Source organism: Ranitomeya variabilis, chromosome 3 (genome assembly GCF_051348905.1).
Source record: "Ranitomeya variabilis isolate aRanVar5 chromosome 3, aRanVar5.hap1, whole genome shotgun sequence".
Taxonomy (NCBI): Eukaryota; Metazoa; Chordata; class Amphibia; order Anura; family Dendrobatidae; genus Ranitomeya; species Ranitomeya variabilis.
Window position 1 is genome coordinate 284169025 of NC_135234.1, and position 25778 is coordinate 284194802.

Sequence of the window (25778 nt, forward strand, 5' to 3'; positions counted from 1 at the left end):
GCTTCCAATTTGGTGGGCGGGGCCCCTCGGCCTCCAATTTGGTGGGCGGGGCCCCTCGGCCTCCGATTTTGTGGGTGGGGCCCCTCGGCCTCCGATTTGGTGGGCGGGGCCCCTCGGCCTCTGATGTGGTGGTCGGGGCCCCTCGGCCTCCGCTTTGGTGGGCGGGGCCGCTCGGCCTCCGATTTGGTGGGCGGGGCCGCTCGGCCTCCGATTTGGTGGGCGGGGCCGCTCGGCCTCCGATTTGGTGGGCGGGGACCCTCGGCCTCCGATGTGGTCGGGGCCCCTCGGCCTCCGCTTTGGTGGGCGGGGCCGGGCCGCTCGGCCTTCGATTTGGTGGGCGGGGCTCCTCGGCCTCCGATTTGGTTGGCGGGGCCCCTCGGCCTCCGATTTGGTGTGTGCTCTGCCTGGGGCCCCATATGCTGCCTGGGGCCCCATATGCTGCCTGGGGCCCCTGTGCTCTGCCTGGGGCCCCTGTGCTCTGCCTGGGGCCCCATGTTCTGCCTGGGGCCCCTGTGCTCTGCCTGGGGCCACTGTGCTCTGCCTGGGTGTAGGACACTGGTGACGTCACTTATCTCCGGACATTAGCTCCGGACATTAGCTCCCGACATTAGCTCCGGACATTAGCTCCGGACAATAGCTCCGGACAAAGCCACGGAAGTTGGCACAAATTGCAGGAAGTAGTATTCTAGGCAATTATATATTAGATTTTAATGTTATCAGTGTTTACCTTTGAACGTTTATATTGTATTGTCCTGTCACCAGCCATGTGTACGATTATCGGCCGAAAGCCTCTCTGGAACCAATAATCACCCCATGTAAAGGTATCTTTATAAGTTAAAGATTCAGAATACTATGACTTTTATCATATCCTGAACAGTCAAGTTTTTTATGAACCGTTAAGGTTTTCTGGTTGAAGTAAAAAAAACTCTGAGTGTTTACAGTTTGAAACCATAAAATGTTGAAAAATGATGTCATTCTTGAGTATATCACTCAATGGTGCTCATAAACGTGTCAAATTTGATCTATAATATACTTTAATATACGTTACTTTAATCTTTAATATACTTAAGAACAGGGCCCCAGACATCACACAGGGGGTCTGAAACACCGCACAGTGGTCCAAAATATCACTGTGCTCTGCCTGGGGCCCCATATGCTGCCTGGGGCCCCTGTGCTCTGCCTGGGGCCCCATATGCTGCCTGGGGCCCCTGTGCTCTACCTGGGACCACTGTGCTCTGCCTGGGGCCCCATATGCTGCCTGGGGCCCCTGTGCTCTGCCTGGGGCCCCATAGGCTGCCTGGGGCCCCTGTGCTCTACCTGGGACCACTGTGCTCTGCTTGGGGCCCCATATGCTGCCTGGGACCCCTGTGCTCTGCCTGGGGCCCCTGTGCTCTGCCTGGGGCCCCATGTTCTGCCTGGGGCCACTGTGCTCTGCCTGGGGCCCCATAGGCTCGCCTGGGGCCCCTGTGCTCTGCCTGGGACCACTGTGCTCTGCCTGGGGCCCCATATGCTGCCTGGGGCCCCTGTGCTCTGCCTGGGGCCACTGTGCTCTGCCTGGGGCCCCTGTGCTCTGCCTGGGGCCCCATATGCTGCCTGGGGCCCCTGTGCTCTGCTTGGGGCCCCTGTGCTCTGCCTGGGGCCCCATATGCTGCCTGGGGCCCCTGTGCTCTGCCTGGGGCCACTGTGCTCTGCCTGGGGCCCCATATGCTGCCTGGGGCCCCTGTGCTCTGCCTGGGGCCCCATATGCTGCCTGGGGCCCCTGTGCTCTGCCTGGGGCCCCTGTGCTCTGCCTGGGGCCCCATATGCTGCCTGGGGCCCCTGTGCTCTGCCTGGGGCCCCATGTTCTGCCTGGGGCCCCTGTGCTCTGCCTGGGGCCACTGTGCTCTGCCTGGGGCCCCATATGCTGCCTGGGGCCCCTGTGCTCTGCCTGGGGCCCCATATGCTGCCTGGGGCCCCTGTGCTCTGCCTGGGGCCCCATAGGCTGCCCTGGGGCCCCTGTGCTCTGCCTGGGGCCCCATATGCTGCCTGGGGCCCCTCTGCTCTGCCTGGGGCCACTGTGCTCTGCCTGGGGCCCCATATGCTGCCTGGGGCCCCTGTGCTCTGCCTGGGTGTAGGACACTGGTGACGTCACTTATCTCTGGACATTAGCTCCGGACATTAGCTCCGGACATTAGCTCCGGACATTATCTCCGGACATTAGCTCCGGACATTAGCTCCGGACATTAGCTCCGGACAAAGCCACGGAAGTTGGCACAAATTGCAGGAAGTAGTATTCTAGGCAATTATATATTGGATGGGCATTTCCTGAAGGAAATACATGGTGCTTGAACAGCGCTACCAGCTTTACAGCAGCACTTTTCACACACGGGACTGGGGGGCACGCTTACTTTTGCACCCGTGGCCGGGGGCGCGCTTACTTTTGCACCCGGGGGCGCACTTACTTTTGCACCCGGAGGCGCACTTACTTTTGCACCCGGGGGCGCACTTACTTTTGCACCCGGGGGCGCACTTACTTTTGCACCCGGGGGCGCACTTACTTTTGCACCCGGGGGCGCACTTACTTTTGCACCCGGGGGCGCACTTACTTTTGCACCCGGGGGCGCACTTACTTTTGGGGCCGCACTTACTTTTGGTGGGCGGGGCTCCTCGGCCTCCGATTTGGTTGGTGGGGCCCCTCGTCCTCCGATTTGGTGGGTGGGGACCCTCGGCCTCCGATTTGGTGGGCGGGGACCCTCGGCCTCCGATTTGGTGGGCGGGGCCCCTCGGCCTCTGATTTGGTGGGCGGGGACCCTCGGCCTCCGATTTGGTTGGCGGGGACCCTCGGCCTCCGATTTGGTGGGCAGGGACCCTCGGCCTCCGATTTGGTGGGCGGGGCCCCTCGGCCTCCAATTTGGTGGGCGGGGCCCCTCGGCTTCCAATTTGGTGGGCGGGGCCCCTCGGCCTCCAATTTGGTGGGCGGGGCCCCTCGGCCTCCGATTTTGTGGGTGGGGCCCCTCGGCCTCCGATTTGGTGGGCGGGGCCCCTCGGCCTCTGATGTGGTGGTCGGGGCCCCTCGGCCCCCGCTTTGGTGGGCGGGGCCGGGCCCCTCGGCCTCCGCTTTGGTGGGCGGGGCCGCTCGGCCTTCGATTTGTTGGGCGGGGCTCCTCGGCCTTCGATTTGGTTGGCGGGGCCCCTCGGCCTCCGATTTGGTTGGCGGGGCCCCTTATCCTCCGATTTGGTGGGCGGGGACTCTCGACCTCCGATTTGGTGGGCGTGGACCCTCGGCCTCCGTTTTGGTTGGTGGGGCCCCTCGGCCTCCGATTTGGTGGGCGGGGACCCTCGGCCTCCGATGTGGTGGGCGGGGCCCATCGGCCTCCGATGTGGTGGGCGGGGCCCATCGGCCTCCGATGTGGTGGGCGGGGCCCCTCGGCCTCCGATTTGGTGGGCGGGGACCCCCGGCCTCCGATTTGGTGGGCGGGGACCCTCGGCCTTCGATTTGTTGGGCGGGGCTCCTCGGCCTTCGATTTGGTTGGCGGGGCCCATCGGCCTCCGATTTGGTTGGCGGGCCCCCTTATCCTCCGATTTGGTAGGCGGGGACTCTCGGCCTCCGATTTGGTGGGCGGGGACCCTCGGCCTCCGATTTGGTGGGCGGTGACCCTCGGCCTCCGATTTGGTGGGCGGGGACCCTCAGCCTCCGATTTGGTGGGCGGGGACCCTCGGCCTCCGATTTGGTGGGCGGGGCCCCTCGGCCTACGATTTGGTGGGCGGGGCCCCTCGGCCTCCGATTTGGTTGGCGGGGCCCCTCGGCCTCCGATTTGGTGGGCGGGGCCCCTCGGCCTCCGATTTGGTGGGCGGGGCCCCTCGGCCTCCGATTTGGTGGGCGGGGCCCCTCGGCCTCCAATTTGGTGGGCGGGGCCCCTCGGCCTCCAATTTGGTGGGCGGGGCCCCTCGGCCTCCGATTTGGTGGGTGGGGCCCCTCGGCTTCCGATTTGGTGGGCGGGGCCCCTCGGCCTCCGATTTGGTGGGCGGGGACCCTCGGCCTCCGATTTGGTGGGTGGGGACCCTCGGCCTCCGATTTGGTGGGCGGGGACCCTCGGCCTCCAATGTGGTGGTTGGGGCCCCTCGGCCTCCGATGTGGTGGGCGGGGCCCCTCGGCCTCCGATGTGGTGGGCGGGGCCCCTCGGCCTCCGCTTTGGTGGGCGGGGACCCTCGGCCTCTGATGTGGTCGGGGCCCCTCGGCCTCCGCTTTGGTGGGCGGGGCCGGGCCGCTCGGCCTTCGATTTGGTGGGCGGGGCTCCTCGGCCTTCGATTTGGTGGGCGGGGCTCCTCGGCCTCCGATTTGGTTGGCGGGGCCCCTCGGCCTCCGATTTGGTGTGTGCTCTGCCTGGGGCCCCATATGCTGCCTGGGGCCCCATATGCTGCCTGGGGCCCCTGTGCTCTGCCTGGGGCCCCTGTGCTCTGCCTGGGGCCCCATGTTCTGCCTGGGGCCCCTGTGCTCTGCCTGGGGCCACTGTGCTCTGCCTGGGTGTAGGACACTGGTGACGTCACTTATCTCCGGACATTAGCTCCGGACATTAGCTACGGACATTAGCTCCCGACATTAGCTCCGGACAATAGCTCCGGACAATAGCTCCGGACAAAGCCACGGAAGTTGGCACAAATTGCAGGAAGTAGTATTCTAGGCAATTATATATTAGATTTTAATGTTATCAGTGTTTACCTTTGAACGTTTATATTGTATTGTCCTGTCACCAGCCATGTGTACGATTATCGGCCGAAAGCCTCTCTGGAACCAATAATCACCCCATGTAAAGGTATCTTTATAAGTTAAAGATTCAGAATACTATGACTTTTATCATATCCTGAACAGTCAAGTTTTTTATGAACCGTTAAGGTTTTCTGGTTGAAGTAAAAAAAACTCTGAGTGTTTACAGTTTGAAACCATAAAATGTTGAAAAATGATGTCATTCTTGAGTATATCACTCAATGGTGCTCATAAACGTGTCAAATTTGATCTATAATATACTTTAATATACGTTACTTTAATCTTTAATATACTTAAGAACAGGGCCCCAGACATCACACAGGGGGTCTGAAACACCGCACAGTGGTCCAAAATATCACTGTGCTCTGCCTGGGGCCCCTGTGCTCTGCCTGGGGCCCCTGTGCTCTGCCTGGGGCCCCATATGCTGCCTGGGGCCCCTGTGCTCTGCCTGGGGCCCCATATTCTGCCTGGGGCCCCTGTGCTCTGCCTGGGGCCACTGTGCTCTGCCTGGGGCCCCATATGCTGCCTGGGGCCCTTGTGCTCTGCCTGGGGCCCCATAGGCTGCCTGGGGCTCCTGTGCTCTACCTGGGACCACTGTGCTCTGCCTGGGGCCCCATATGCTGCCTGGGGCCCCTGTGCTCTGCCTGGGGCCCCTGTGCTCTGCCTGGGGCCACTGTGCTCTGCCTGGGGCCCCATAGGCTGCCTGGGGCCCCATAGGCTGCCTGGGGCCCCTGTGCTCTGCCTGGGACCACTGTGCTCTGCCTGGGGCCCCATATGCTGCCTGGGGCCCCTGTGCTCTGCCTGGGGCCACTGTGCTCTGCCTGGGGCCCCTGTGCTCTGCCTGGGGCCCCATATGCTGCCTGGGGCCCCTGTGCTCTGCCTGGGGCCCCTGTGCTCTGCCTGGGGCCCCATGTTCTGCCTGGGGCCCCTGTGCTCTGCCTGGGGCCCCATATGCTGCCTGGGGCCCCTGTGCTCTGCCTGGGGCCACTGTGCTCTGCCTGGGGCCCCATATGCTGCCTGGGGCCACTGTGCTCTGCCTGGGGCCCCATATGCTGCCTGGGGCCCCTGTGCTCTGCCTGGGGCCCCTGTGCTCTGCCTGGGGCCCCATGTTCTGCCTGGGGCCCCTGTGCTCTGCCTGGGGTCACTGTGCTCTGCCTGGGGCCCCATATGCTGCCTGGGGCCCCTGTGCTCTGCCTGGGGCCCCATATGCTGCCTGGGGCCCCTGTGCTCTGCCTGGGGCCCCTGTGCTCTGCCTGGGGCCCCATATGCTGCCTGGGGCCCCTGTGCTCTGCCTGGGGTCCCTGTGCTCTGCCTGGGGCCCCATGTTCTGCCTGGGGCCCCTGTGCTCTGCCTGGGGCCACTGTGCTCTGCCTGGGGCCCCATATGCTGCCTGGGGCCCCTGTGCTCTGCCTGGGGCCACTGTGCTCTGCCTTGGGCCCCATATGCTGCCTGGGGCCCCTGTGCTTTCCCTGGGTGTAGGACACTGGTGACGTCACTTATCTCCGGACATTAGCTCCGGACATTAGCTCCGGACAAAGCCACGGAAGTTGGCACAAATTGCAGGAAGTAGTATTCTAGGCAATTATATATTAGATGGGCATTTCCTGAAGGAAATACAATATTGCTTGAACAGCGCTACCAGCTTTACAGCAGCACTTTTCACACACGGGACTGGGGAACGCGCTTACTTTTGCACCCGGGGCCTTGGGCGCGCTTACTTTTGCACCCGGGGGCGCACTTACTTTTGCACCCGGAGGCGCACTTACTTTTGCACCCTGGGGCGCACTTACTTTTGCACCCGGGGGCGCACTTACTTTTGCACCCGGGGGCGCACTTACTTTTGCACCCGGGGGCGCACTTACTTTTGCACCCGGGGGCGCACTTACTTTTGCACCCGGGGGCGCACTTACTTTTGCACCCGGGGGCGCACTTACTTTTGGGGCCGCACTTACTTTTGGTGGGCGTGGCTCCTCGGCCTCCGATTTGGTTGGTGGGGCCCCTCGTCCTCCGATTTGGTGGGTGGGGACCCTCGGCCTCCGATTTGGTGGGCGGGGACCCTCGGCCTCCGATTTGGTGGGCGGGGCCCCTCGGCCTCCGCTTTGGTGGGCGGGGCCGCTCGGCCTTCGATTTGGTGGGCGGGGCTCCTCGGCCTCCGATTTGGTGGGCGGGGTCCCTCTGCCTCCGATTTGGTGTGCGGGGCCCCTCGGCCTTCGATTTGGTGGGCGGGGCCCCTCGTCCTCCGATTTTGTTGGTGTGGACCCTCGGCCTCCGATTTGGTGGGCGGGGACCCTCGGCCTCCGATTTGGTGGGCGGGGACCCTCGGCCTCCGATTTGGTGGGCGGGGACCCTCGGCCTCCGATGTGGTGGGCGGGGCCCATCGGCCTCCGATGTGGTGGGCGGGGCCCATCGGCCTCCGATGTGGTGGGCGGGGCCCATCGGCCTCCGATGTGGTGGGCGGGGCCCATCGGCCTCCGATGTGGTGGGCGGGGCTCCTCGGCCTCCGATTTCGTGGGCGGGGACCCCCGGCCTCCGATTTGGTGGGCGGGGACCCTCGGCCTTCGATTTGTTGGGCGGGGCTCCTCAGCCTTCGATGTGGTGGGCGGGGCCCATCGGCCTCCGATGTGGTGGGCGGGGCTCCTCGGCCTCCGATTTGGTTGGCGGGGCCCCTTATCCTCCGATTTGGTGGGTGGGGCCCCTCGGCCTCCGATTTGGTTGGCGGGGCCCCTCGGCCTCCGATTTGGTGGGCAGGGACCCTCGGCCTCCGATTTGGTGGGCGAGGCCCCTCGGCCTCCAATTTGGTGGGCGGGGCCCCTCGGCCTCCAATTTGGTGGGCGGGGCCCCTTGGCCTCCGATTTGGTGGGCGGGGCCCCTCGGCCTCCGATTTGGTGGGCGGGGACCCTCGGCCTCCGATTTGGTGGGCGGGGTCCCTCGGCCTCCGATTTGGTGTGCGGGGCCCCTCGGCCTTCGATTTGGTGGGCGGGGCCCCTCGGCCTCCGATTTGGTTGGTGTGGACCCTCGGCCTCCGATTTGGTGGGCGGGGACCCTCGTCCTCCGATGTGGTGGGCGGGGCCCCTCGGCCTCCGATTTGGTGGGCGGGGACCCCCGGCCTCCGATTTGGTGGGCGGGGCCCCTTATCCTCCGATTTGTTGGGCGGGGCTCCTCGGCCTCCGATTTGGTTGGCGGGGCCCCTCGGCCTCCGATTTGGTTGGCGGGGCCCCTTATCCTCCGATTTGGTGGGCGGGGACCATCGGCCTCCGATTTGGTGGGCGGGGACCCTCGGCCTCCGATTTGGTGGGCGGGGCCCCTCTGCCTCCAATTTGGTGGGCGGGGCCCCTCGGCCTCCAATTTGGTGGGCGGGGCCCCTCGGCCTCCAATTTGGTGGGCGGGGCCCCTCGGCCTCCAATTTGGTGGGCGGGGCCCCTCGGCCTCCAATTTGGTGGGCGGGGCCCCTCGGCCTCCGATGTGGTGGGCGGATCCCCTCGGCCTCCGATTTGGTGGGCGGGGCCCCTCGACCTCCGATTTGGTGGGCGGGGCCCCTCGGCCTCCGATGTGGTCGGGGCCCCTCGGCCTCCGCTTTGGTGGGCGGGGCCGGGCCCCTCGGCCTCCGCTTTGGTGGGCGGGGCCGCTCGGCCATCGATTTCGTGGGCGGGGCCGCTCGGCCATCGATTTCTTGGGCGGGGCCCCCTCGGCCTCCGATTTGGTGGGCGGGGACCCTCGGCCTCCAATTTGGTGGGCGGTGCCCCTCGGCCTCCAATTTGGTGGGCGGGGCCCCTCGGCCTCCAATTTGGTGGGCGGGGCCCCTCGGCCTCCAATTTGGTGGGCGGGGCCCCTCGGCCTCCAATTTGGTGGGCGGGGCCCCTCGGCCTCCGATTTGGTGGGCGTGGCCCCTCGGTCTCCGATTTGGTGGGCGGGGCCCCTCGGCCTCCGATTTGGTGGGCGGGGCCCCTCGGCCTCCAATGTGGTGGGCGGTGCCCCTCGGCCTCCGATGTGGTGGTCGGGGCCCCTCGGCCTCCGCTTTGGTGGGCGGGGCCGGGCCCCTCGGCCTCCGCTTTGGTGGGCGGGGCCGCTCGGCCTTCGATTTCTTGGGCGGGGCTCCTCGGCCTTCGATTTGGTTGGCGGGGCCCCTCGGCCTCCGATTTGGTTGGCGGGGCCTCTTATCCTCCGATTTGGTGGGTGGGGACTCTCGGCCTCCGATTTGGTGGGCGGGGACCCTCGGCCTCCGTTTTGGTTGGTGGGGCCCCTTGGCCTCCGATTTGGTTGATGGGACCCCTCGGCCTCTGATTTGGTGGGCGGGGCCCCTCGGCCTCCGATTTGGTTGGCGGGGCCCCTCGGCCTCCGATTTGGTGGGCGGGGACCCTCGGCCTCCGATTTGGTGGGCGGGGACCCTCGGCCTCCGATTTGGTTGGCGGGGCCCCTCGGCCTCCGCTTTGGTGTTCGGGGCCGGGCCGCTCGGCCTTCGATTTGGGGGGCGGGGCTCCTCGGCCTTCGATTTGGTGGGCGGGGCTCCTCGGCCTCCGATTTGGTGTGTGCTCTGCCTGGGGCCACTGTGCTCTGCCTGGGGCCCCATATGCTGCCTGGGGCCCCTGTGCTCTGCCTGGGGCCCCATATGCTGCCTGGGGCCCCATATGCTGCCTGGGGCCCCTGTGCTCTGCCTGGGGCCCCTGTGCTCTGCCTGGGGCCCCTGTGCTCTGCCTGGGGCCCCATGTTCTGCCTGGGGCCCCTGTGCTCTGCCTGGGGCTACTGTGCTCTGCCTGGGTGTAGGACACTGGTGACGTCACTTATCTCCGGACATTAGCTCCGGACATTAGCTACGGACATTAGCTCCGGACATTAGCTCCGGACATTATCTCCGGACAATAGCTCCGGACGAAGCCACGGAAGTTGGCACAAATTGCAGGAAGTAGTATTCTAGGCAATTATATATTAGATTTTAATGTTATCAGTGTTTACCTTTGAACGTTTATATTGTATTGTCCTGTCACCAGCCATGTGTACGATTATCGGCCGAAAGCCTCTCTGGAACCAATAATCACCCTTTGTAAAGGTATCTTTATAAGTTAAAGATTCAGAATACTATGACTTTTATCATATCCTGAACAGTCAAGTTTTTTATGAACCGTTAATGTTTTCTGGTTGAAGTAAAAAAAACTCTGAGTGTTTACAGTTTGAAACCATAAAATGTTGAAGAATTATGTCATTCTTGAGTATATCACTCAATGGTGCTCATAAACGTGTCAAATTTGATCTATAATATACTTTAATATACGTTACTTTAATCTTTAATATACTTAAGAACAGGGCCCCAGACATCACACAGGGGGTCTGAAACACCGCACAGTGATCCAGAATATCGCTGTGCTCTGCCTGGGGCCCCATGTTCTGCCTGGGGCCCCTGTGCTCTGCCTGGGGCCCCATGTTCTGCCTGGGGCCCCTGTGCTCTGCCTGGGGCCACTGTGCTCTGCCTGGGGCCCCATATGCTGCCTGGGGCCCCTGTGCTCTGCCTGGGGCCCCATATGCTGCCTGTGGCACCTGTGCTCTGCCTGGGGCCCCATAGGCTGCCTGGGGCCCCTGTGCTCTACCTGGGACCACTGTGCTCTGCCTGGGGCCCCATATGCTGCCTGGGGCCCCTGTGCTCTGCCTGGGGCCCCTGTGCTCTGCCTGGGGCCCCATGTTCTGCATGGGGCCACTGTGCTCTGCCTGGGGCCCCATAGGCTGCCTGGGGCCCCTGTGCTCTGCCTGGGACCACTGTGCTCTGCCTGGGGCCCCATATGATGCCTGGGGCCCCTGTCCTCTGCCTGGGGCCCCTGTGCTCTGCCTGGGGCCCTGTGTTCTGCCTGGGGCCCCTGTGCTCTGCCTGGGGCCCCTGTGCTCTGCCTGGGGCCACTGTGCTCTGCCTGGGGCCACTGTGCTCTGCCTGGGGCCCCATGTTCTGCCTGGGGCCACTGTGCTCTGCCTGGGGCCCCATAAGCTGCCTGGGGCCCCTGTGCTCTGCCTGGGACCACTGTGCTCTGCCTGGGGCCCCATATGCTGCCTGGGGACCCTGTGCTCTGCCTGGGGCCCCTGTGCTCTGCCTGGGGCCCCTGTGCTCTGCCTGGGGCCCCATGTTCTGCCTGGGGCCCCTGTGCTCTGCCTGGGGCCCCATATGCTGCCTGTGGCACCTGTGGTCTGCCTGAGGCCCCATATGCTGCCTGGGGCCCCTGTGCTCTGCCTGTGGCCCCATATGCTGCCTGGGGCCCCTGTGCTCTGCCTGTGGCCCCATATGCTGCCTGGGGCCCCTGTGCTCTGCCTGGGGCCCCTGTGCTCTGCCTGGGGCCCCTGTGCTCTGCCTGGGGCCCCTGTGCTCTGCCTGGGGCCCCATGTTCTGCCTGGGGCCCCTGTGCTCTGCCTGGGGCCCTTGTGCTCTGCCTGGTGCCCCATGTTCTGCATGGGGCCACTGTGCTCTGCCTGGGGCCCCATATGCTGCCTGGGGCCCCTGTGCTCTGCCTGGGACCACTGTGCTCTGCCTGGGGCCCCATATGCTGCCTGGGGCCCCTGTGCTCTGCCTGGGGCCCCATATGCTGCCTGGGGCCCCTGTGCTCTGCCTGGGGCCCCTGTGCTCTGCCTGGGACCACTGTGCTCTGCCTGGGGCCCCATATGCTGCCTGGGGCCCCTGTGCTCTGCCTGGGGCCCCATATGCTGCCTGGGGCCCCTGTGCTCTGCCTGGGGCCCCTGTGCTCTGCCTGGGGCCCCTGTGCTCTGCCTGGGGCCCCTGTGCTCTGCCTGGGGCCCCTGTGTTCTGCCTGGGGCCCCTGTGCTCTGCCTGGGGCCACTGTGCTCTGCCTGGGGCCCCATATGCTGCCTGGGGCCCCTGTGCTCTGTTTGGGGCCCCATATGCTGCCTGGGGCCCCTGTGCTCTGCCTGGGGCCCCTGTGCTCTGCCTGGGGCCACTGTGCTCTGCCTGGGTGTAGGACACTGGTGACGTCACTTATCTCCGGACATTAGCTCCGGACATTAGCTCCGGACATTAGCTCCGGACATTAGCTCCGGACATAGCCACGGAAGTTAGCACAAATTGCAGGAAGTAGTATTCTAGGCAATTATATATTAGATGGGCATTTCCTGAAGGAAATACATGGTGCTTGAACAGCGCTACCAGCTTTACAGCAGCACTTTTCACACACGGGACTGGGGGGCGCGCTTACTTTTGCACCCGGGGCCGGGGGCGCGCTTACTTTTGCACCCGGGGGCGCACTTACTTTTGCACCCGGAGGCGCACTTACTTTTGCACCCCGGGCGCACTTACTTTTGCACCCGGGGGCGCACTTACTTTTGCACCCGGGGGCGCACTTACTTTTGCACCCGGGGGCGCACTTACTTTTGCACCTGGGGGCGCACTTACTTTTGCACCCGGGGGCGCACTCACTTAATTTTGGGGCCGCACTTACTTTTGGTGGGCGGGGCTCCTCGGCCTCCGATTTGGTGGGTGGGGCCCCTCGGCCTCCGATTTGGTGGGCGGGGCCCCTCGGCCTCCGATTTGGTGGGCGGGGCCCCTCGGCCTCCGATTTGGTGGGCGGGGCCCCTCGGCCTCCGATTTGGTGGGCGGGGCCCCTCGGCCTCCGATTTGGTGGGCGGGGCCCCTCGGCCTCCGATTTGGTTGGTGGGGCCCCTCGGCCTCCGATTTGGTGGGCGGGGACCCTCGGCCTCCGGTTTGGTGGGCGGGGACCCTCGACCTCCGATTTGGTGGGTGGGGACCCTCGGCCTCATTTGGTGGGCGGGGCCCCTCGGCCTCCGATGTGGTGGGCGGGGCCGCTCGGCCTCCGCTTTGGTGGGCGGAGCCGGGCCCCTCGGCCTCCGCTTTGGTGGGCGGGGCCGCTCGGCCTTCGATTTGGTGGGCAGGGCTCCTCGGCCTCCGATTTGGTTGGCGGGGCCCCTCGGCCTCCGATTTAGTGGGCGGGGCCGCTCGGCCTCCGATTTGGTGGGCGGGGCCCCTCGGCCTCCGATTTGGTGGGCGGGGACCCTCGGCCTCCGATTTGGTGGGCGGGGACCCTCGGCCTCCGATTTGGTGGGCGGGGACCCTCGGCCTCCGATTTGGTTGGTGGGGCCCCTCGGCCTCTGATTTGTTGGGCGGGGACCCTCGGCCTCCGGTTTGGTGGGCGGGGACCCTCGACCTCCGATTTGGTGGGTGGGGACCCTCGGCCTCCGATTTGGTGGGCGGGGCCCCTCGGCCTCCGATGTGGTGGGCGGGGCCCCTCGGCCTCCGCTTTGGTGGGCGGAGCCGGGCCCCTCGGCCTCCGCTTTGGTGGGCGGGGCCGCTCGGCCTTCGATTTGGTGGGCAGGGCTCCTCGGCCTCCGATTTGGTTGGCGGGGCCCCTCGGCCTCCGATTTAGTGGGCGGGGCCGCTCGGCCTCCGATTTGGTGGGTGGGGACCCTCGGCCTCCGATTTGGTAGGCGGGGCCCCTCGGCCTCCGATTTGGTGGGCGGGGACCCTCGGCCTCCGATTTGGTGGGCGGGGACCCTCGGCCTCCGATTTGGTGGGCGGGGACCCTCGGCCTCCGATTTGGTGGGCGGGGACCCTCGGCCTCCGATTTGGTGGGCGGGGACCCTCGGCCTCCGATTTGGTGGGCGGGGACCCTCGGCCTCCGATGTGGTGGTCGGGGCCCCTCGGCCTCCGCTTTGGTGGGCGGGGCCGGGCCCCTTGGCCTCCGCTTTGGTGGGCGGGGCCTTTCGGCCTTCGATTTGTTGGGCGGGGACCCTCGGCCTCTGATTTGGTTGGCGGGGCCCCTCGGCCTCCGATTTGGTTGGCGGGGCCCCTTATCCTCCGATTTGTTGGGCGGGGACTCTCGGCCTCCGACTTGGTGGGCGGGGACCCTCGGCCGTCGATTTGGTGGGCGGGGACCCTCGGCCTCCGATTTGGTGGGCGGGGACCCTAGGCCTCCGATTTGGTGGGCGGGGCCCCTCGGCCTCCGATTTGGTGGGCGGGGCCCCTCGGCCTCCGATGTGGTGGTCGGGGCCCCTCGGCCTCCGATTTGGTTGGCGGGGCCCCTCGGCCTCCGATTTGGTGGGCGGGGCCCCTCGGCCTCCGATTTGGTGGGCGGGGCCCCTCGGCCTCCGATTTGGTTGGCGGGGCCCCTCGGCCTCCGATTTGGTGGGCGGGGACTCTCGACCTCCGATTTGGTGGGTGGGGACCCTCGGCCTCCGATTTGGTGGGCGGGGACACTCGGCCTCCGATTTGGTGGGCAGGGCCCCTCGGCCTCCGATTTGGTTGGTGTGGACCTTCGGCCTCCGATTTGGTGGGCGGGGACCTTCGGCCTCAGATTTGGTGGGCGGGGACCCTCGGCCTCCGATTTGGTTGGCGGGGCCCCTCGGCCTCCGATTTGGTGGGCGGGGACACTCGGCCTCCGATTTGGTGGGCGGGGCCCCTCGGCCTCCGATTTGGTGGGCGGGGCCCCTCGGCCTCCGATGTGGTGGTCGGGGCCCCTCGGCCTCCGCTTTGGTGGGCGGGGCCGGGCCCCTCGGCCTCTGCTTTGGTGGGCGGGGCCGGGCCCCTCGGCCTCCGATTTGGTGGGCGGGGACCCTCGGCCTCCGATTTGGTTGGCGGGGCCCCTCGGCCTCCGATTTGGTGGGCGGGGACCCTCGGCCTCCGATGTGGTGGGCGGGGACCCTCGGCCTCCGATTTGGTTGGCGGGGCCCCTCGGCCTCCGATTTGGTGGGCGGGGCCCCTCGGCCTCTGATGTGGTGGGCGGGGCCCCTCGGCCTCCGCTTTGGTGGGCGGGGCCAGGCCCCTCGGCCTCCGCTTTGGTGGGCGGGGCCGCTCGGCCTTCGATATGGTGGGCGTGGCTCCTCGGCCTCCGATTTGGTTGGCGAAGCCCCTCGGCCTCCGATTTAGTTGGCGGGGCCCCTCGGCCTCCGATTTGGTGGCGGGGACTCTCGGCCTCCGATTTGGTGGGCGGGGACCCTCGGCCTCCAATTTGGTGGGCAGGGACCCTCGGCCTCCGATTTGGTGGGCAGGGACCCTCGGCCTCCGATTTGGTGGTCGGGTACCCTCGGCTTCTGCTTTGGTGGGCGGGGCCCCTCGGCCTCCGATTTGGTGGGCGGGGTCCCTCTGCCTCCGATTTGGTGTGCAGGGACCCTCGGCCTCCGCTTTGGTGGGAGGGGCCCCTTGGCCTTCAATTTGGTGGGCGGGGCCCCTCGGCCTCCGATTTGGTTGGTGTGGACCTTCGGCCTCCGATTTGGTGGGCGGGGACCTTCGGCCTCAGATTTGGTGGGCGGGGACCCTCGGCCTCCGATTTGGTAGGCGGGGCCCCTCGGCCTCCGATTTGGTGGGCGGGGCCCCTCGGCCTCTGATTTGGTGGGCGGGGACACTCGGCCTCCGATTTGGTGGTCGGGGACCCTCGGCCTCTGCTTTGGTGGGCGGGGCCCCTCGGCCTCCGATTTGGTGGGCGGGGTCCCTCTGCCTCCGATTTGGTGTATAGGGACCCTCGGCCTCCGCTTTGGTGGGAGGGGCCCCTTGGCCTTCAATTTGGTGGGCGGGGCCCCTCGGCCTCCGATTTGGTTGGTGTGGACCTTCGGCCTCCGATTTGGTGGGCGGGGACCTTCGGCCTCAGATTTGGTGGGCGGGGACCCTCGGCCTCCGATTTGGTAGGCGGGGCCCCTCGGCCTCCGATTTGGTGGGCGGGGCCCCTCGGCCTCTGATTTGGTGGGCGGGGACACTCGGCCTCCGATTTGGTGGGCGGGGCCCCTCGGCCTCCGATTTGGTGGGCGGGGCCCCTCGGCCTCCGATGTGGTGGTCGGGGCCCCTCGGCCTCCGCTTTGGTGGGCGGGGCCGGGCCCCTCGGCCTCTGCTTTGGTGGGCGGGGCTGGACCCCTCGGCCTCCGATTTGGTGGGCGGGGACCCTCGGCCTCCGATTTGGTTGGCGGGGCCCCTCGGCCTCCGATTTGGTGGGCGAGGACCCTCGGCCTCCGATGTGGGCGGGGACCCTCGGCCTCCGATTTGGTTGGCGGGGCCCCTCGGCCTCCGATTTGGTGGGCGGGGACACTCGGCCTCCGATTTGGTGGGCGGGGCCCCTCGGCCTCCGATTTGGTGGGCGGGGCCCCTCGGCCTCCGATGTGGTGGTCGGGGCCCCTCGGCCTCCGCTTTGGTGGGCGGGGCCGGGCCCCTCGGCCTCTGCTTTGGTGGGCGGGGCCGGGCCCCTCGGCCTCCGATTTGGTGGGCGGGGACCCTCGGCCTCCGATTTGGTTGGCGGGGCCCCTCGGCCTCCGATTTGGTGGGCGGGGCCCCTCGGCCTCCGATTTGGTGGGCGGGGACCCTCGGCCTCCGATGTGGTGGGCGGGGACCCTCGGCCTCCGATTTGGTTGGCGGGGCCCCTCGGCCTCCGATGTGGTGGGCGGGGCCCCTCGGCCTCCGATGTGGTGGGCGGGGCCCCTCGGCCTCCGATGTGGTGGGCGGGGCCCCTCGGCCTCCGATTTGGTGGGCGGGGCCAGGCCCCTCGGCCTCCGCTTTGGTGGGCGGGGCCGCTCGGCCTTCGATTTGGTGGGCGGGGCTCCTCGGCCTCCGATTTGGTTGGCGAAGCCCCTCGGCCTCCGATTTAGTTGGCGGGGCCCCTCGGCCTCCGATTTGGTGGCGGGGACTCTCGGCCTCCGATTTGGTGGGCGGGGACCCTCGGCCTCCGATTTGGTGGGCAGGGACCCTCGGCCTCCGATTTGGTGGTCGGGTACCCTCGGCCTCCGCTTTGGTGGGCGGGGCCCCTCGGCCTTTCTTTTTGGTGGGCGGGGTCCCTCTGCCTCCGATTTGGTGTGCGGGGACCCTCGGCCTCCGCTTTCGTGGGCGGGGCCCCTCGACCTTCGATTTGGTGGGCGGGGCTCCTCGGCCTCCGATTTGGTTGGTGGGGCCCCTCGGCCTCCAATTTGGTGGGCGGGGACCCTCGGCCTCCGATTTGGTGGGCGGGGCTCCTCGGCCTCCGATTTGGTTGGTGGGGCCCCTCGGCCTCCAATTTGGTGGGCGGGGACCCTCGGCCTCCGATTTGGTGGGCGGGGACCCTCGGCCTCCGATTTGGTGGGCGGGGACCCTCGGCCTCTGCTTTGGTGGGCGGGGCCCCTCGGCCTTCGATTTGGTGGGCGGGGTCCCTCTGCCTCCGATTTGGTGTGCGGGGACCCTCGGCCTCCGCTTTCGTGGGCGGGGCCCCTCGACCTTCGATTTGGTGGGCGGGGCTCCTCGGCCTCCGATTTGGTTGGTGGGGCCCCTCGGCCTCCAATTTGGTGGGCGGGGACCCTCGGCCTCCGATTTGTTGGGCGGGGCCCCTCGGCCTCCGATTTGGATGGTGTGGACCCTCGGCCTCCGATTTGGTGGGCGGGGCCCCTCGGCCTCCGATTTGGTGGGCGGGGCCCCTCGGCCTCCGATTTGGTGGGCGGGGACACTCGGCCTCCGATTTGGTGGGCGGGGCCCCTCGGCCTCCGATTTGGTGGGCGGGGCCCCTCGGCCTCCGATGTGGTGGTCGGGGCCCCTCGGCCTCCGCTTTGGTGGGCGGGGCCCCTCGGCCTCCGATTTGGTGGGCGGGGCCCCTCGGCCTCCGATTTGGTGGGCGGGGACCCTCGGCCTCCGATTTGGTGGGCGGGTACCCTCGGCCTCCGATTTGGTGGGCGGGGCCCCTCGGCCTCCGATTTGGTGGGCGGGGCCCCTCTGCCTCCGATTTGGTGGGCGGGGACCCTCGGCCTCCGATTTGGTGGGCGGGGACCCTCGGCCTCCGATTTGGTGGGCGGGGACCCTCGGCCTCCAATGTGGTGGGCGGGGCCCATCGGCCTCCGATGTGGTGGGCGGGGCCCCTCGGCCTCCGATTTGGTGGGCGGGGCTCCTCGGCTTCCGATTTGGTGGGCGGGGCCCCTCGTCCTTCGATTTGGTGGGCGGGGACCCTCGGCCTCCGCTTTGGTGGGTGGGGCCCCTCGGCCTTCGATTTGGTGGGCGGGGCTCCTCGGCCTCCGATTTGGTGGGCGGGGCTCCTCGGCTACCGATTTGGTGGGCGGGGCCCCTCGGCCTTCGATTTGGTGGGCGGGGACCCTCGGCCTCCGCTTTGGTGGGTGGGGCCCCTCTGCCTTCGATTTGGTGGGCGGGGCTCCTCGGCCTCCGATTTGGTTGGCGGGGCCCCTCGGCCTCCGATTTGGTGTGTGCTCTGCCTGGGGCCACTGTGCTCTGCCTGGGGCCCCATATGCTGCCTGGGGCCCCTGTGCTTTGCCTGGGGCCCCATATGCTGCCTGGGGCCCCTGTGCTTTGCCTGGGGCCCCTGTGCTCTGCCTGGGGCCCCATGTTCTGCCTGGGGCCCCTGTGCTCTGCCTGGGGCCACTGTGCTCTGCCTGGGTGTAGGACACTGGTGACGTCACTTATCTCCGGACATTAGCTCCGGACATTAGCTCCGGACATTAGCTCCGGACAATAGCTCCGGACAATAGCTCCGGACAAAGCCACGGAAGTTGGCACAAATTGCAGGAAGTAGTATTCTAGGCAATTATATATTAGATATGTGGCACATTTTTATATGGAGCATCTTATGGGGCCATAATGAACTGTATGGAGCATTACATGTGGCACATTTTTATATGGAGCATCTTATGGGGCCATAGAGAACTGTATGGAGCATTATATGTGGCACATTGTTATATGGAGCATCTATGGGGCCATAATGAACTGCATGGAGCATTATATGTGGCACATTGTTATATGGAGCATCTTATGGGGCCATAATGAACTGTATGGAGCATTACATGTGGCACATTTTTATATGGAGCATCTTATGGGGCCATAATGAACTGTATGGAGCATTATTACGTGTGGCACATATTTATATGGAGCATCTTATGGGGCCATAATGAACTGTATGTAGCATTACATGTGGCACATTTTTATATGGAGCATCTTATGGGGCCATAATGAACTGTATGGAGCATTATTACTTGTGGCACATATTTATATGGAGCATCTTATGGGGCCATAATGAACTGCATGGAGCATTATTTGTGGCACATTTTAACACTTAACCTATTGATGTATCAATCAATTTTACTTTTATTGGTATCTATTTTTATTTTTGAATTTCACTAGTAGCTGCTGCATTTTCTACCCTAGGCTTATACTCAAGTCAATAAGTTTTCCCAGATTTTTTGTGGCAAAATTAGGGGTCTCTGCTTATACTCGGGTCGGCTTATACTCGAGTATATACGGTGTGTGTGTGTATATATATATATATATATATATATATGTGTGTGTGTGTATATATATGTATATATATATGTGTGTGTGTATATATGTATGTGTATATATATATATATATATCTATATATATATATATATATATATATATATATATATATATATATATATATATATATATATACACACATAATTTCAAACCCCTTTAAATTTTTCACTTGACTGAAAAACGTACAAATGTAGAATTTTTTGCAAATTTATTAAAACAGAATAACTGAAATATATGGTCCTGAGTATTCAGACGCTTTGCTCAGTATTATGTAGAAGCACCCTTTTGAGCTATTACAGCCATGAGTCTACTTGGGAATGATGCAACAAGTTTTTCACACCTGGATTTGGGGATCCTCTGCCATTCTTCCTGGCAGATCCTCTCCAGTTCCGTCAGGTTGGATGGTGAACTTTGGTGGACAACCATTTTCAGGTCTCTCCAGAGATGCTCAATTGGGTTTAGGTCAGGGTTCTGGCAGGGCCAGTCAAGAATGGTCACGGAGTTGTTCTGAAGCTACTCCTTTGTTATTTTAGCTGTGTGCTTAAGGTCAATGTCTTGTTGGAAGTTGAACCTTCGGCCAAGTTTGAGGTCCAGAGCACTCGGGAAAAGGTTTTCATCCAGGACATCTCTGTACTTGGCCGCATTCATGCTTCCTTTGATGGCAACCAGTCATTTTGTCACTGCCGCTGAAAAAACACCCCCATAGCATGATGCTGCCACCACCATGTTTCACTGTTGAGATTGTATTGGGCAGGTGATGAGCAGTGCCTGGTTTTCTCCACAAATACCACTTAGAATTATCACCAAAAAAGGTAAACATTTTTTGTCTCATCAGACCAGAGAATCTTGTTTCTCGTAGTCTGGGAGTCCTTCATGTGTTTTTAGCAAACTCTATGCAGGCTTTCATATGTCTTGCACTGAGGAGAGGCTTCCGTTGGGCCACTCTGCCATCAAAGCCCGACCAGTGTAGGGCTGCAGTAAAAGTTAACTTTGTGGAACTTTCTCCCATCTCCCTACTGCATCTCTGGAGCTCAGCCACAGTGATCTTGGGGTTCTTCTTTACCTCTCTCACTAAAACTCTTCTCCCATGATTGTTTAGTTTGGCTGGACAGCCAGGTCTAAGAAGACTTCTGGTGGTCCCAATCTTATTCGATTTAAGGATTATGGAGGCCACTGTGCTCTTAGGAACCTTGAGAAGTGCAGAAATTCTGTTGCAACCTTGGCCAGATCTGTGTCTTGCCACAATTCTGTCTCTGAGGTCCTTAGCCAGTTCCTTTGACCTCCTGATTCTCATTTGGTCTGACATGCACTGTGAGCTGTGAGGTCTTATATAGACAGGTGTGTGCCTTTCAAATCAAGTCCTATCAGTTGAATTAAAAACAGCTGGACTCCAATGAAGGAGTAAAGCCATCTCAAGGAGGATCACAAGGAAATGGACAGCATGTGACTTAAATATGAGTGTCTGAGCCAAGGGTCTGAATACTTATGACCATGTGATATTTCAGTTTTTCTTTTTAAATAAATTTGGAAAAATTTCTACATTTCTGTTTTTTTCAGTCAAGATGGGGTGCATAGTGTACATTAATGTGAAAAAAAGGAACTTTGAATTTACCAAATGGGTGCAATGGAACGGAGTGAAAAATTTAAAGGGGTCTGAATACTTTCCGTACCCACTGTATATACACATTTTTTTTTCATCACAATTTTCTGATGTAACTTTTTTATTTTTTGATTAACAAGGCTGTATGAGGACTTTTTGCACAACACGTTCAATTTTTTTTTGTAACATTTTAGGGTATATAAGGTTTTTTGATTGCTTTTATTCAAATTTTTCAGATGTAGAATAAACAAAAACAAATAATTCAGTTATTGTCTTTATTTTTTTTTTGCACTGTTCACCATGCAGTAAAATTGTTTGATTTTTTTTTTTTTGTTCTTGTCAGTATGATTAAAACGATACCAGATTTATACAGTTTTTTATGGTTTGTTACATTTGCATGATAAAAACAATATTTTACAAAACTTGATTTGTTTTTGCATTTCCATATTCTGAAAGTTATAACTTTATTTTTTTGCTGGTAGATCAATGTTAGGGCTTGTTTTTTTGTGAGATGGTTTGCCTTTTTTTTATATGTGACTTTTTGATTGCTGTTTATTCCATTTTTTATGTGTCAGTATGATGAGAGTGTAATTTTTGGCTCTTTTTAATTATTTTTTGCAGTGTGCACCATACTGATTAAATAACATGACAATGTTATAGTTCTGTTTGTTCCGGATTCGGCGATACTAATTATGTGTTAGTTTCCCTGTTTATTTATGTTTTAGCATAAACACTGAATTTTTAGTGGCAAAACAGGCTTTTGTGATTTGTTTACACTTTTTTGGTGTGTTTTCTTGTATACTTGTTCACTTATTTTTACTTTTTCTCTTTGTCCCCTATGGGACATGAAATTAATATTTTTTACTTTGATTACTGGTCTCATGCATTGCAATATTCCTTTACTGCAGTGCCTGAGACCTGTCAGTGCTTCAGTGACTCAGCTTGTAGGCTTATAGTTGGATCCAACAGGCCATCATCATCAGATGACCTCAGGGTGTCGCAGGGGTCAATCCTTTCAACTTAGATGGGTTAAGGGATTAATGGGCACCGTCGGTTCCAAAGTTGGGACCAATGTTTCAGGGTGTCATCTGTAAATCTGCGTACGATAAGGGGTCTTATTCCCTCATTACCGTTTTAAACCAGCGATCCGGAGCTAGCCGATTTGGGCCGATTAACCTTTTAAATACCACTGTCAATCGTGACATTGGTATTTGGCACAGTCTGTTCTAAAACCGGTCGGGACTGAGGTTTCAGGGTGTCAGTTGTCATATACAGCTGTCACCTGCAGGATTTACACCGAGTGGGGGTGCTATTCACTTATTTCTCAGTTAAAAAGCAGTGATGAAGAATAAGGCCCCTTACCAACCGCAGATACGCCCTTTAATGGCAGCAGTTAAGGGGGTTAAACTTGTAGGCTATTAGTTTGGTAGGGTTATGTTTGATAAATATTAGATTTGACCTTTTAACGGTCTCCAATACGCAGTAAAACTGCGTACATTAAGGAGTCTTACTCCCTCATTATTGTTTTAAACCAGCGATACGGAGCTAGCCGATCAGGGCCAATTAACCTTTTAAATACCGCTGTCAATCGCGACATTGGTATTTAATTGCTTACAAGGGGGTTACCAGAACCCCTTTGCAACCATCGAACCCCACACGATGAGAATAGCGGGTGCCAATTGTTACCAGGGAACTTTGAGATCATGTGATGACGTCAGGGTATGGTGGCTTGTGAGATCCAGCTATAAGGTACAGTCAGTGAGACATTGACAGTCTCAGGCACTGCTGTACACGAATACTGCAGTGGATGAGATCAGTAATGAAAGTAAAAATTATACATTTCCCACATAACAAGCTTTTACACAAATCACAAAAAGCCACTCTGCCACTCAACATGCAGGTTTTGTGATAAAAAAAAAGCAATATAAATCGGGCATCGCTGTATTGACTGAAAAAATAAAGCCGTGTTATCACTTATACTGCACGGTGAACAGTGTAAAAAAAAAAAAAATAAATTAAAAGCAATTCTTGAACTACTATCAAATTGTTCATTCTGCCTCAAAAAGATTGCAATAAGGCTTGGCTCACATTTATCCTGTGCTCTATGCTGAGCACTTACAATGGGATTTCCATCTATATCTTTGAAAAATGTGATTCAAACCAAACCCTAACTGATCATTCACTATAATGAGGTACATAAAGTCCTTTTGGACTCTGTCTGGCCGATGATCTGTCTTGTTAGGCATGCTCAAAAGCACAGTTTACCACAATTTTGTGCACGTCTTCTCACTAGGCACTGCTCCTAATAGCCAGTTTCCTACTCCACACTGATGAGGGGCAAATACCCCGAAACAGCTGTCTGTGGATGGATACAATGTTTTGGCATAGATGGTTTTTCTTTATTGGATGCTGCCCTTCCCGTGGTTGTTCCTTCCCGGTGAAAGACCTGGCTATTCATTGCTTGCGTTGAGAAACACGTGATGGTGTCTCCGCGGCTTTTCTACATGCATTTGCATATTTCCCTTAAGGGATGGGGGCAGTGTTCTGGATCACTGCGTTGAGAAACACGTGATGGTGTCTCCGCGGTGTTGGATCTTTTGATCTCCCCGAGGTCATTCGTCATTCATCCTTATGTTTATTGAATTTCAGCTCTGTCCAAAGATTTTTCTATTGGGTTCAGGTCTGGAGTCTGGTTAGGCCACTCCAGGACCTTGAAATGCATCTTTCGGAGCCACTCCTTAGGCTATGTGCACACGTTGCGGAATGGTGTGCATATTTTTCCGCACTGTTTTTGGTAAAAATAAACCGCTGCGTTTCCGCACGTTTTTTTCTGCAGCATGTGCTTTGCGGATTTTGTTTTCCATAGGTTTAAATGGTACTGTACACCTCATGGAAAACTGCTGCGGATCGTGCACATAGCCTTAGTTGCCCCGGCTGCGTGTTTCGGGTAATTGTCATGTTGGAAGACGTAGGTATGACCCATCTGCATTGCCCTTGCTGAGGGAAGGAAGTTGTCCTCTAATTGCTACTGTCTTGTGCATTTTCTTACAGCCACATATGTACAGCACTGAACACATGATTCCGTTTGTAATTTTTTTAGGTCATTAAGAAAGCTAATGATGCTCTCAATGGAATCAGCAGTTCATCGGTTTGTACCGAAGTTATCCAGTCTGCACATGGAATGGAATATCTGTTAGGTATGGTTTTTGGTGTCTTAAGAAAAGCTTTTATCACTATTAAATCATAGATTCCCAAATTGTATTTACCGTATTTTCCGGCGTATAAGACGACTGGGCGTATAAGACGAACCCCCAACTTTACCAGTTAAAAAATAAAATCTTCTTAAAAGTCGGGGGTCTTCTTATACACCGTATGTCGTCTTATAGGGCCGGTGAATATGTGCCCTTTTGGGGGGGGGGGAGTGATCCTGATGACGACGAGGGGGCGTCTCACAGGAAAGTGAGTATCCCCCATTACCTTATCATAGCGCTGCAGCGTGGGGTCTCTGTGCTGGGAGCGGCGGCTGCTGTGCTGTGGTGCGGCTGCTCCTCTTCTGCAGTGTGGGGCCTCTGTGCTGTGGGGTGGCGGCGGCGGCGTATCTTTATGCAGTCGGGGCTCCTCCGGCATCTCATTAAAGCCTGGAGGCCCCGCCGGCAACTCCATCGGTACAATGCGGTGGCCTCCGGGAAAATGGCCGCTGCTCAGATTCAGATCTCGTCCCGAGATCTCGGGAGACAAGATCTGAATCTGAGCAGCGGCCATTTTCCCGGAGGCAGCTCAATAGGTGCGATGCGGTGGCCTCCGGGAAAATGGCCGCTGCTCAGATTCAGATCTCGTCCCGAGATCTCGGGAGACAAGATCTGAATCTAAGCAGCGGCCATTTTCCCGGAGGCCACCGCATTACACCGATGGAGTTGCCGGCGGGGCTTCCAGGCTTTGAGATGCCGGAGGAGCCCCGACTGCATGAAGATACGCCGCCGCCGCCCCACAGCACCAGAGGCCCCACACTGCAGAAGAGGAGCCGCCGCCCCACAGCACAGCAGCCGCCGCTCCCAGCACAGAGACCCCACGCTGCAGCGCTATGATAAGGTAATGGGGGATACTCACTTTCCTGTGAGACGCCCCCTCGTCGTCATCAGGACCACTCCCCCCCCCCACCCACCATATACACCCGGCGTACAAGGCGATTCCCGGCGTACAAGACGACCCCCGACTTTTAAGAAGATTTTCAGGGGTTAAAAAGTCGTCTTGTACGCCGGAAAATACGGTAGAAGTTAAAAAATATTTATTGAATCATTTGTGAAAACACTGATAAAAATAATAACTATGATGTCATCCTATGTTATCGCTCATAGATATATTGTTAAATGTAAAAAAAACCCACAACAACCTGGTAAGTATATGATGGACAACTGGGGGTGATAAGACGGGGTGATGTTACCTCTTGACAAAAGTATTGAATTGGTGAACTCCGGTTTGCAGTGTGCTACTTTATAGCCACGTATTTGAAATTTTAGTATTCCTGTATTAAACTGTACCTATCACCTCCTAAAACACTATTTGCCTTCAGATATTTTGGTATTCTGCAGGTAAGTATTGTATAAATCATGTTAAACTGGTTTACTAGATGAGCAGCTACAAGAAAATGAAGTTATATTCTTCTAGGGAGCTGTTACATCCAGTGCCCAGTGCACTTTGACATCCGGCTTTCTACATGCACACTTTCTGCAAAACAGAACCAACCCCAGCCAGTACTAGTAGTGCAGTGTGTAGTAGTGTTTAATGTAGCAATTCCCTGTACCGCCCTAAGGATTGGAATATTATTTTTTCCTTGTAGACGCACTTCCATTAACTCTTTCCCGATATAGGATGTTTATTTGGCAGGTACTTTCTGCAAATAGACATAACAGTGCATCCTGGTGATTGTCATTGTGTTTTTGTGCTTACATAATCACTACCAGGAGCTAAGCTTAACTGATAGGAAAGGTTGATAGCTCAGCTCCTGCTGTAAAAGCCAGGGCAGGTGTCGGCACAGCCTCTGATTGTTTAACCCTCTAGATGCCACAATCAATAGTGATCGTGGCATTTGGAAGGTTATGAAAGAGAAGCGGGTCCCTCTTGTAACCAATCGGAGTCCAAGTGATCAGCCAATGCTTGTCATGGCAACCTGAGGTCAAATAATGACCTCTGGGTCTGCCAAGTATGCTGG

The 25778-nt window shown here is 59.5% G+C and overlaps 1 protein-coding gene across 6 annotated transcripts in view; it reads left to right on the forward strand.

The window, feature by feature from the left end:
• SYNRG (synergin gamma) overlaps nucleotides 1-25778 on the forward strand; it is a 488500-nt gene that overhangs the window by 308898 nt on the left and 153824 nt on the right. For 5 of the 6 annotated variants that reach the window (XM_077295517.1, XM_077295512.1, XM_077295514.1 and 2 more), the window contains one exon: nucleotides 23670-23766. The exons of the other annotated variant lie outside the window; for it this stretch is intronic. In XM_077295517.1, coding sequence (XP_077151632.1) covers nucleotides 23670-23766 — 97 coding nt within the window. The remainder of the gene's footprint in view (nucleotides 1-23669; nucleotides 23767-25778) is intronic. 6 annotated transcript variants of the gene reach the window in all.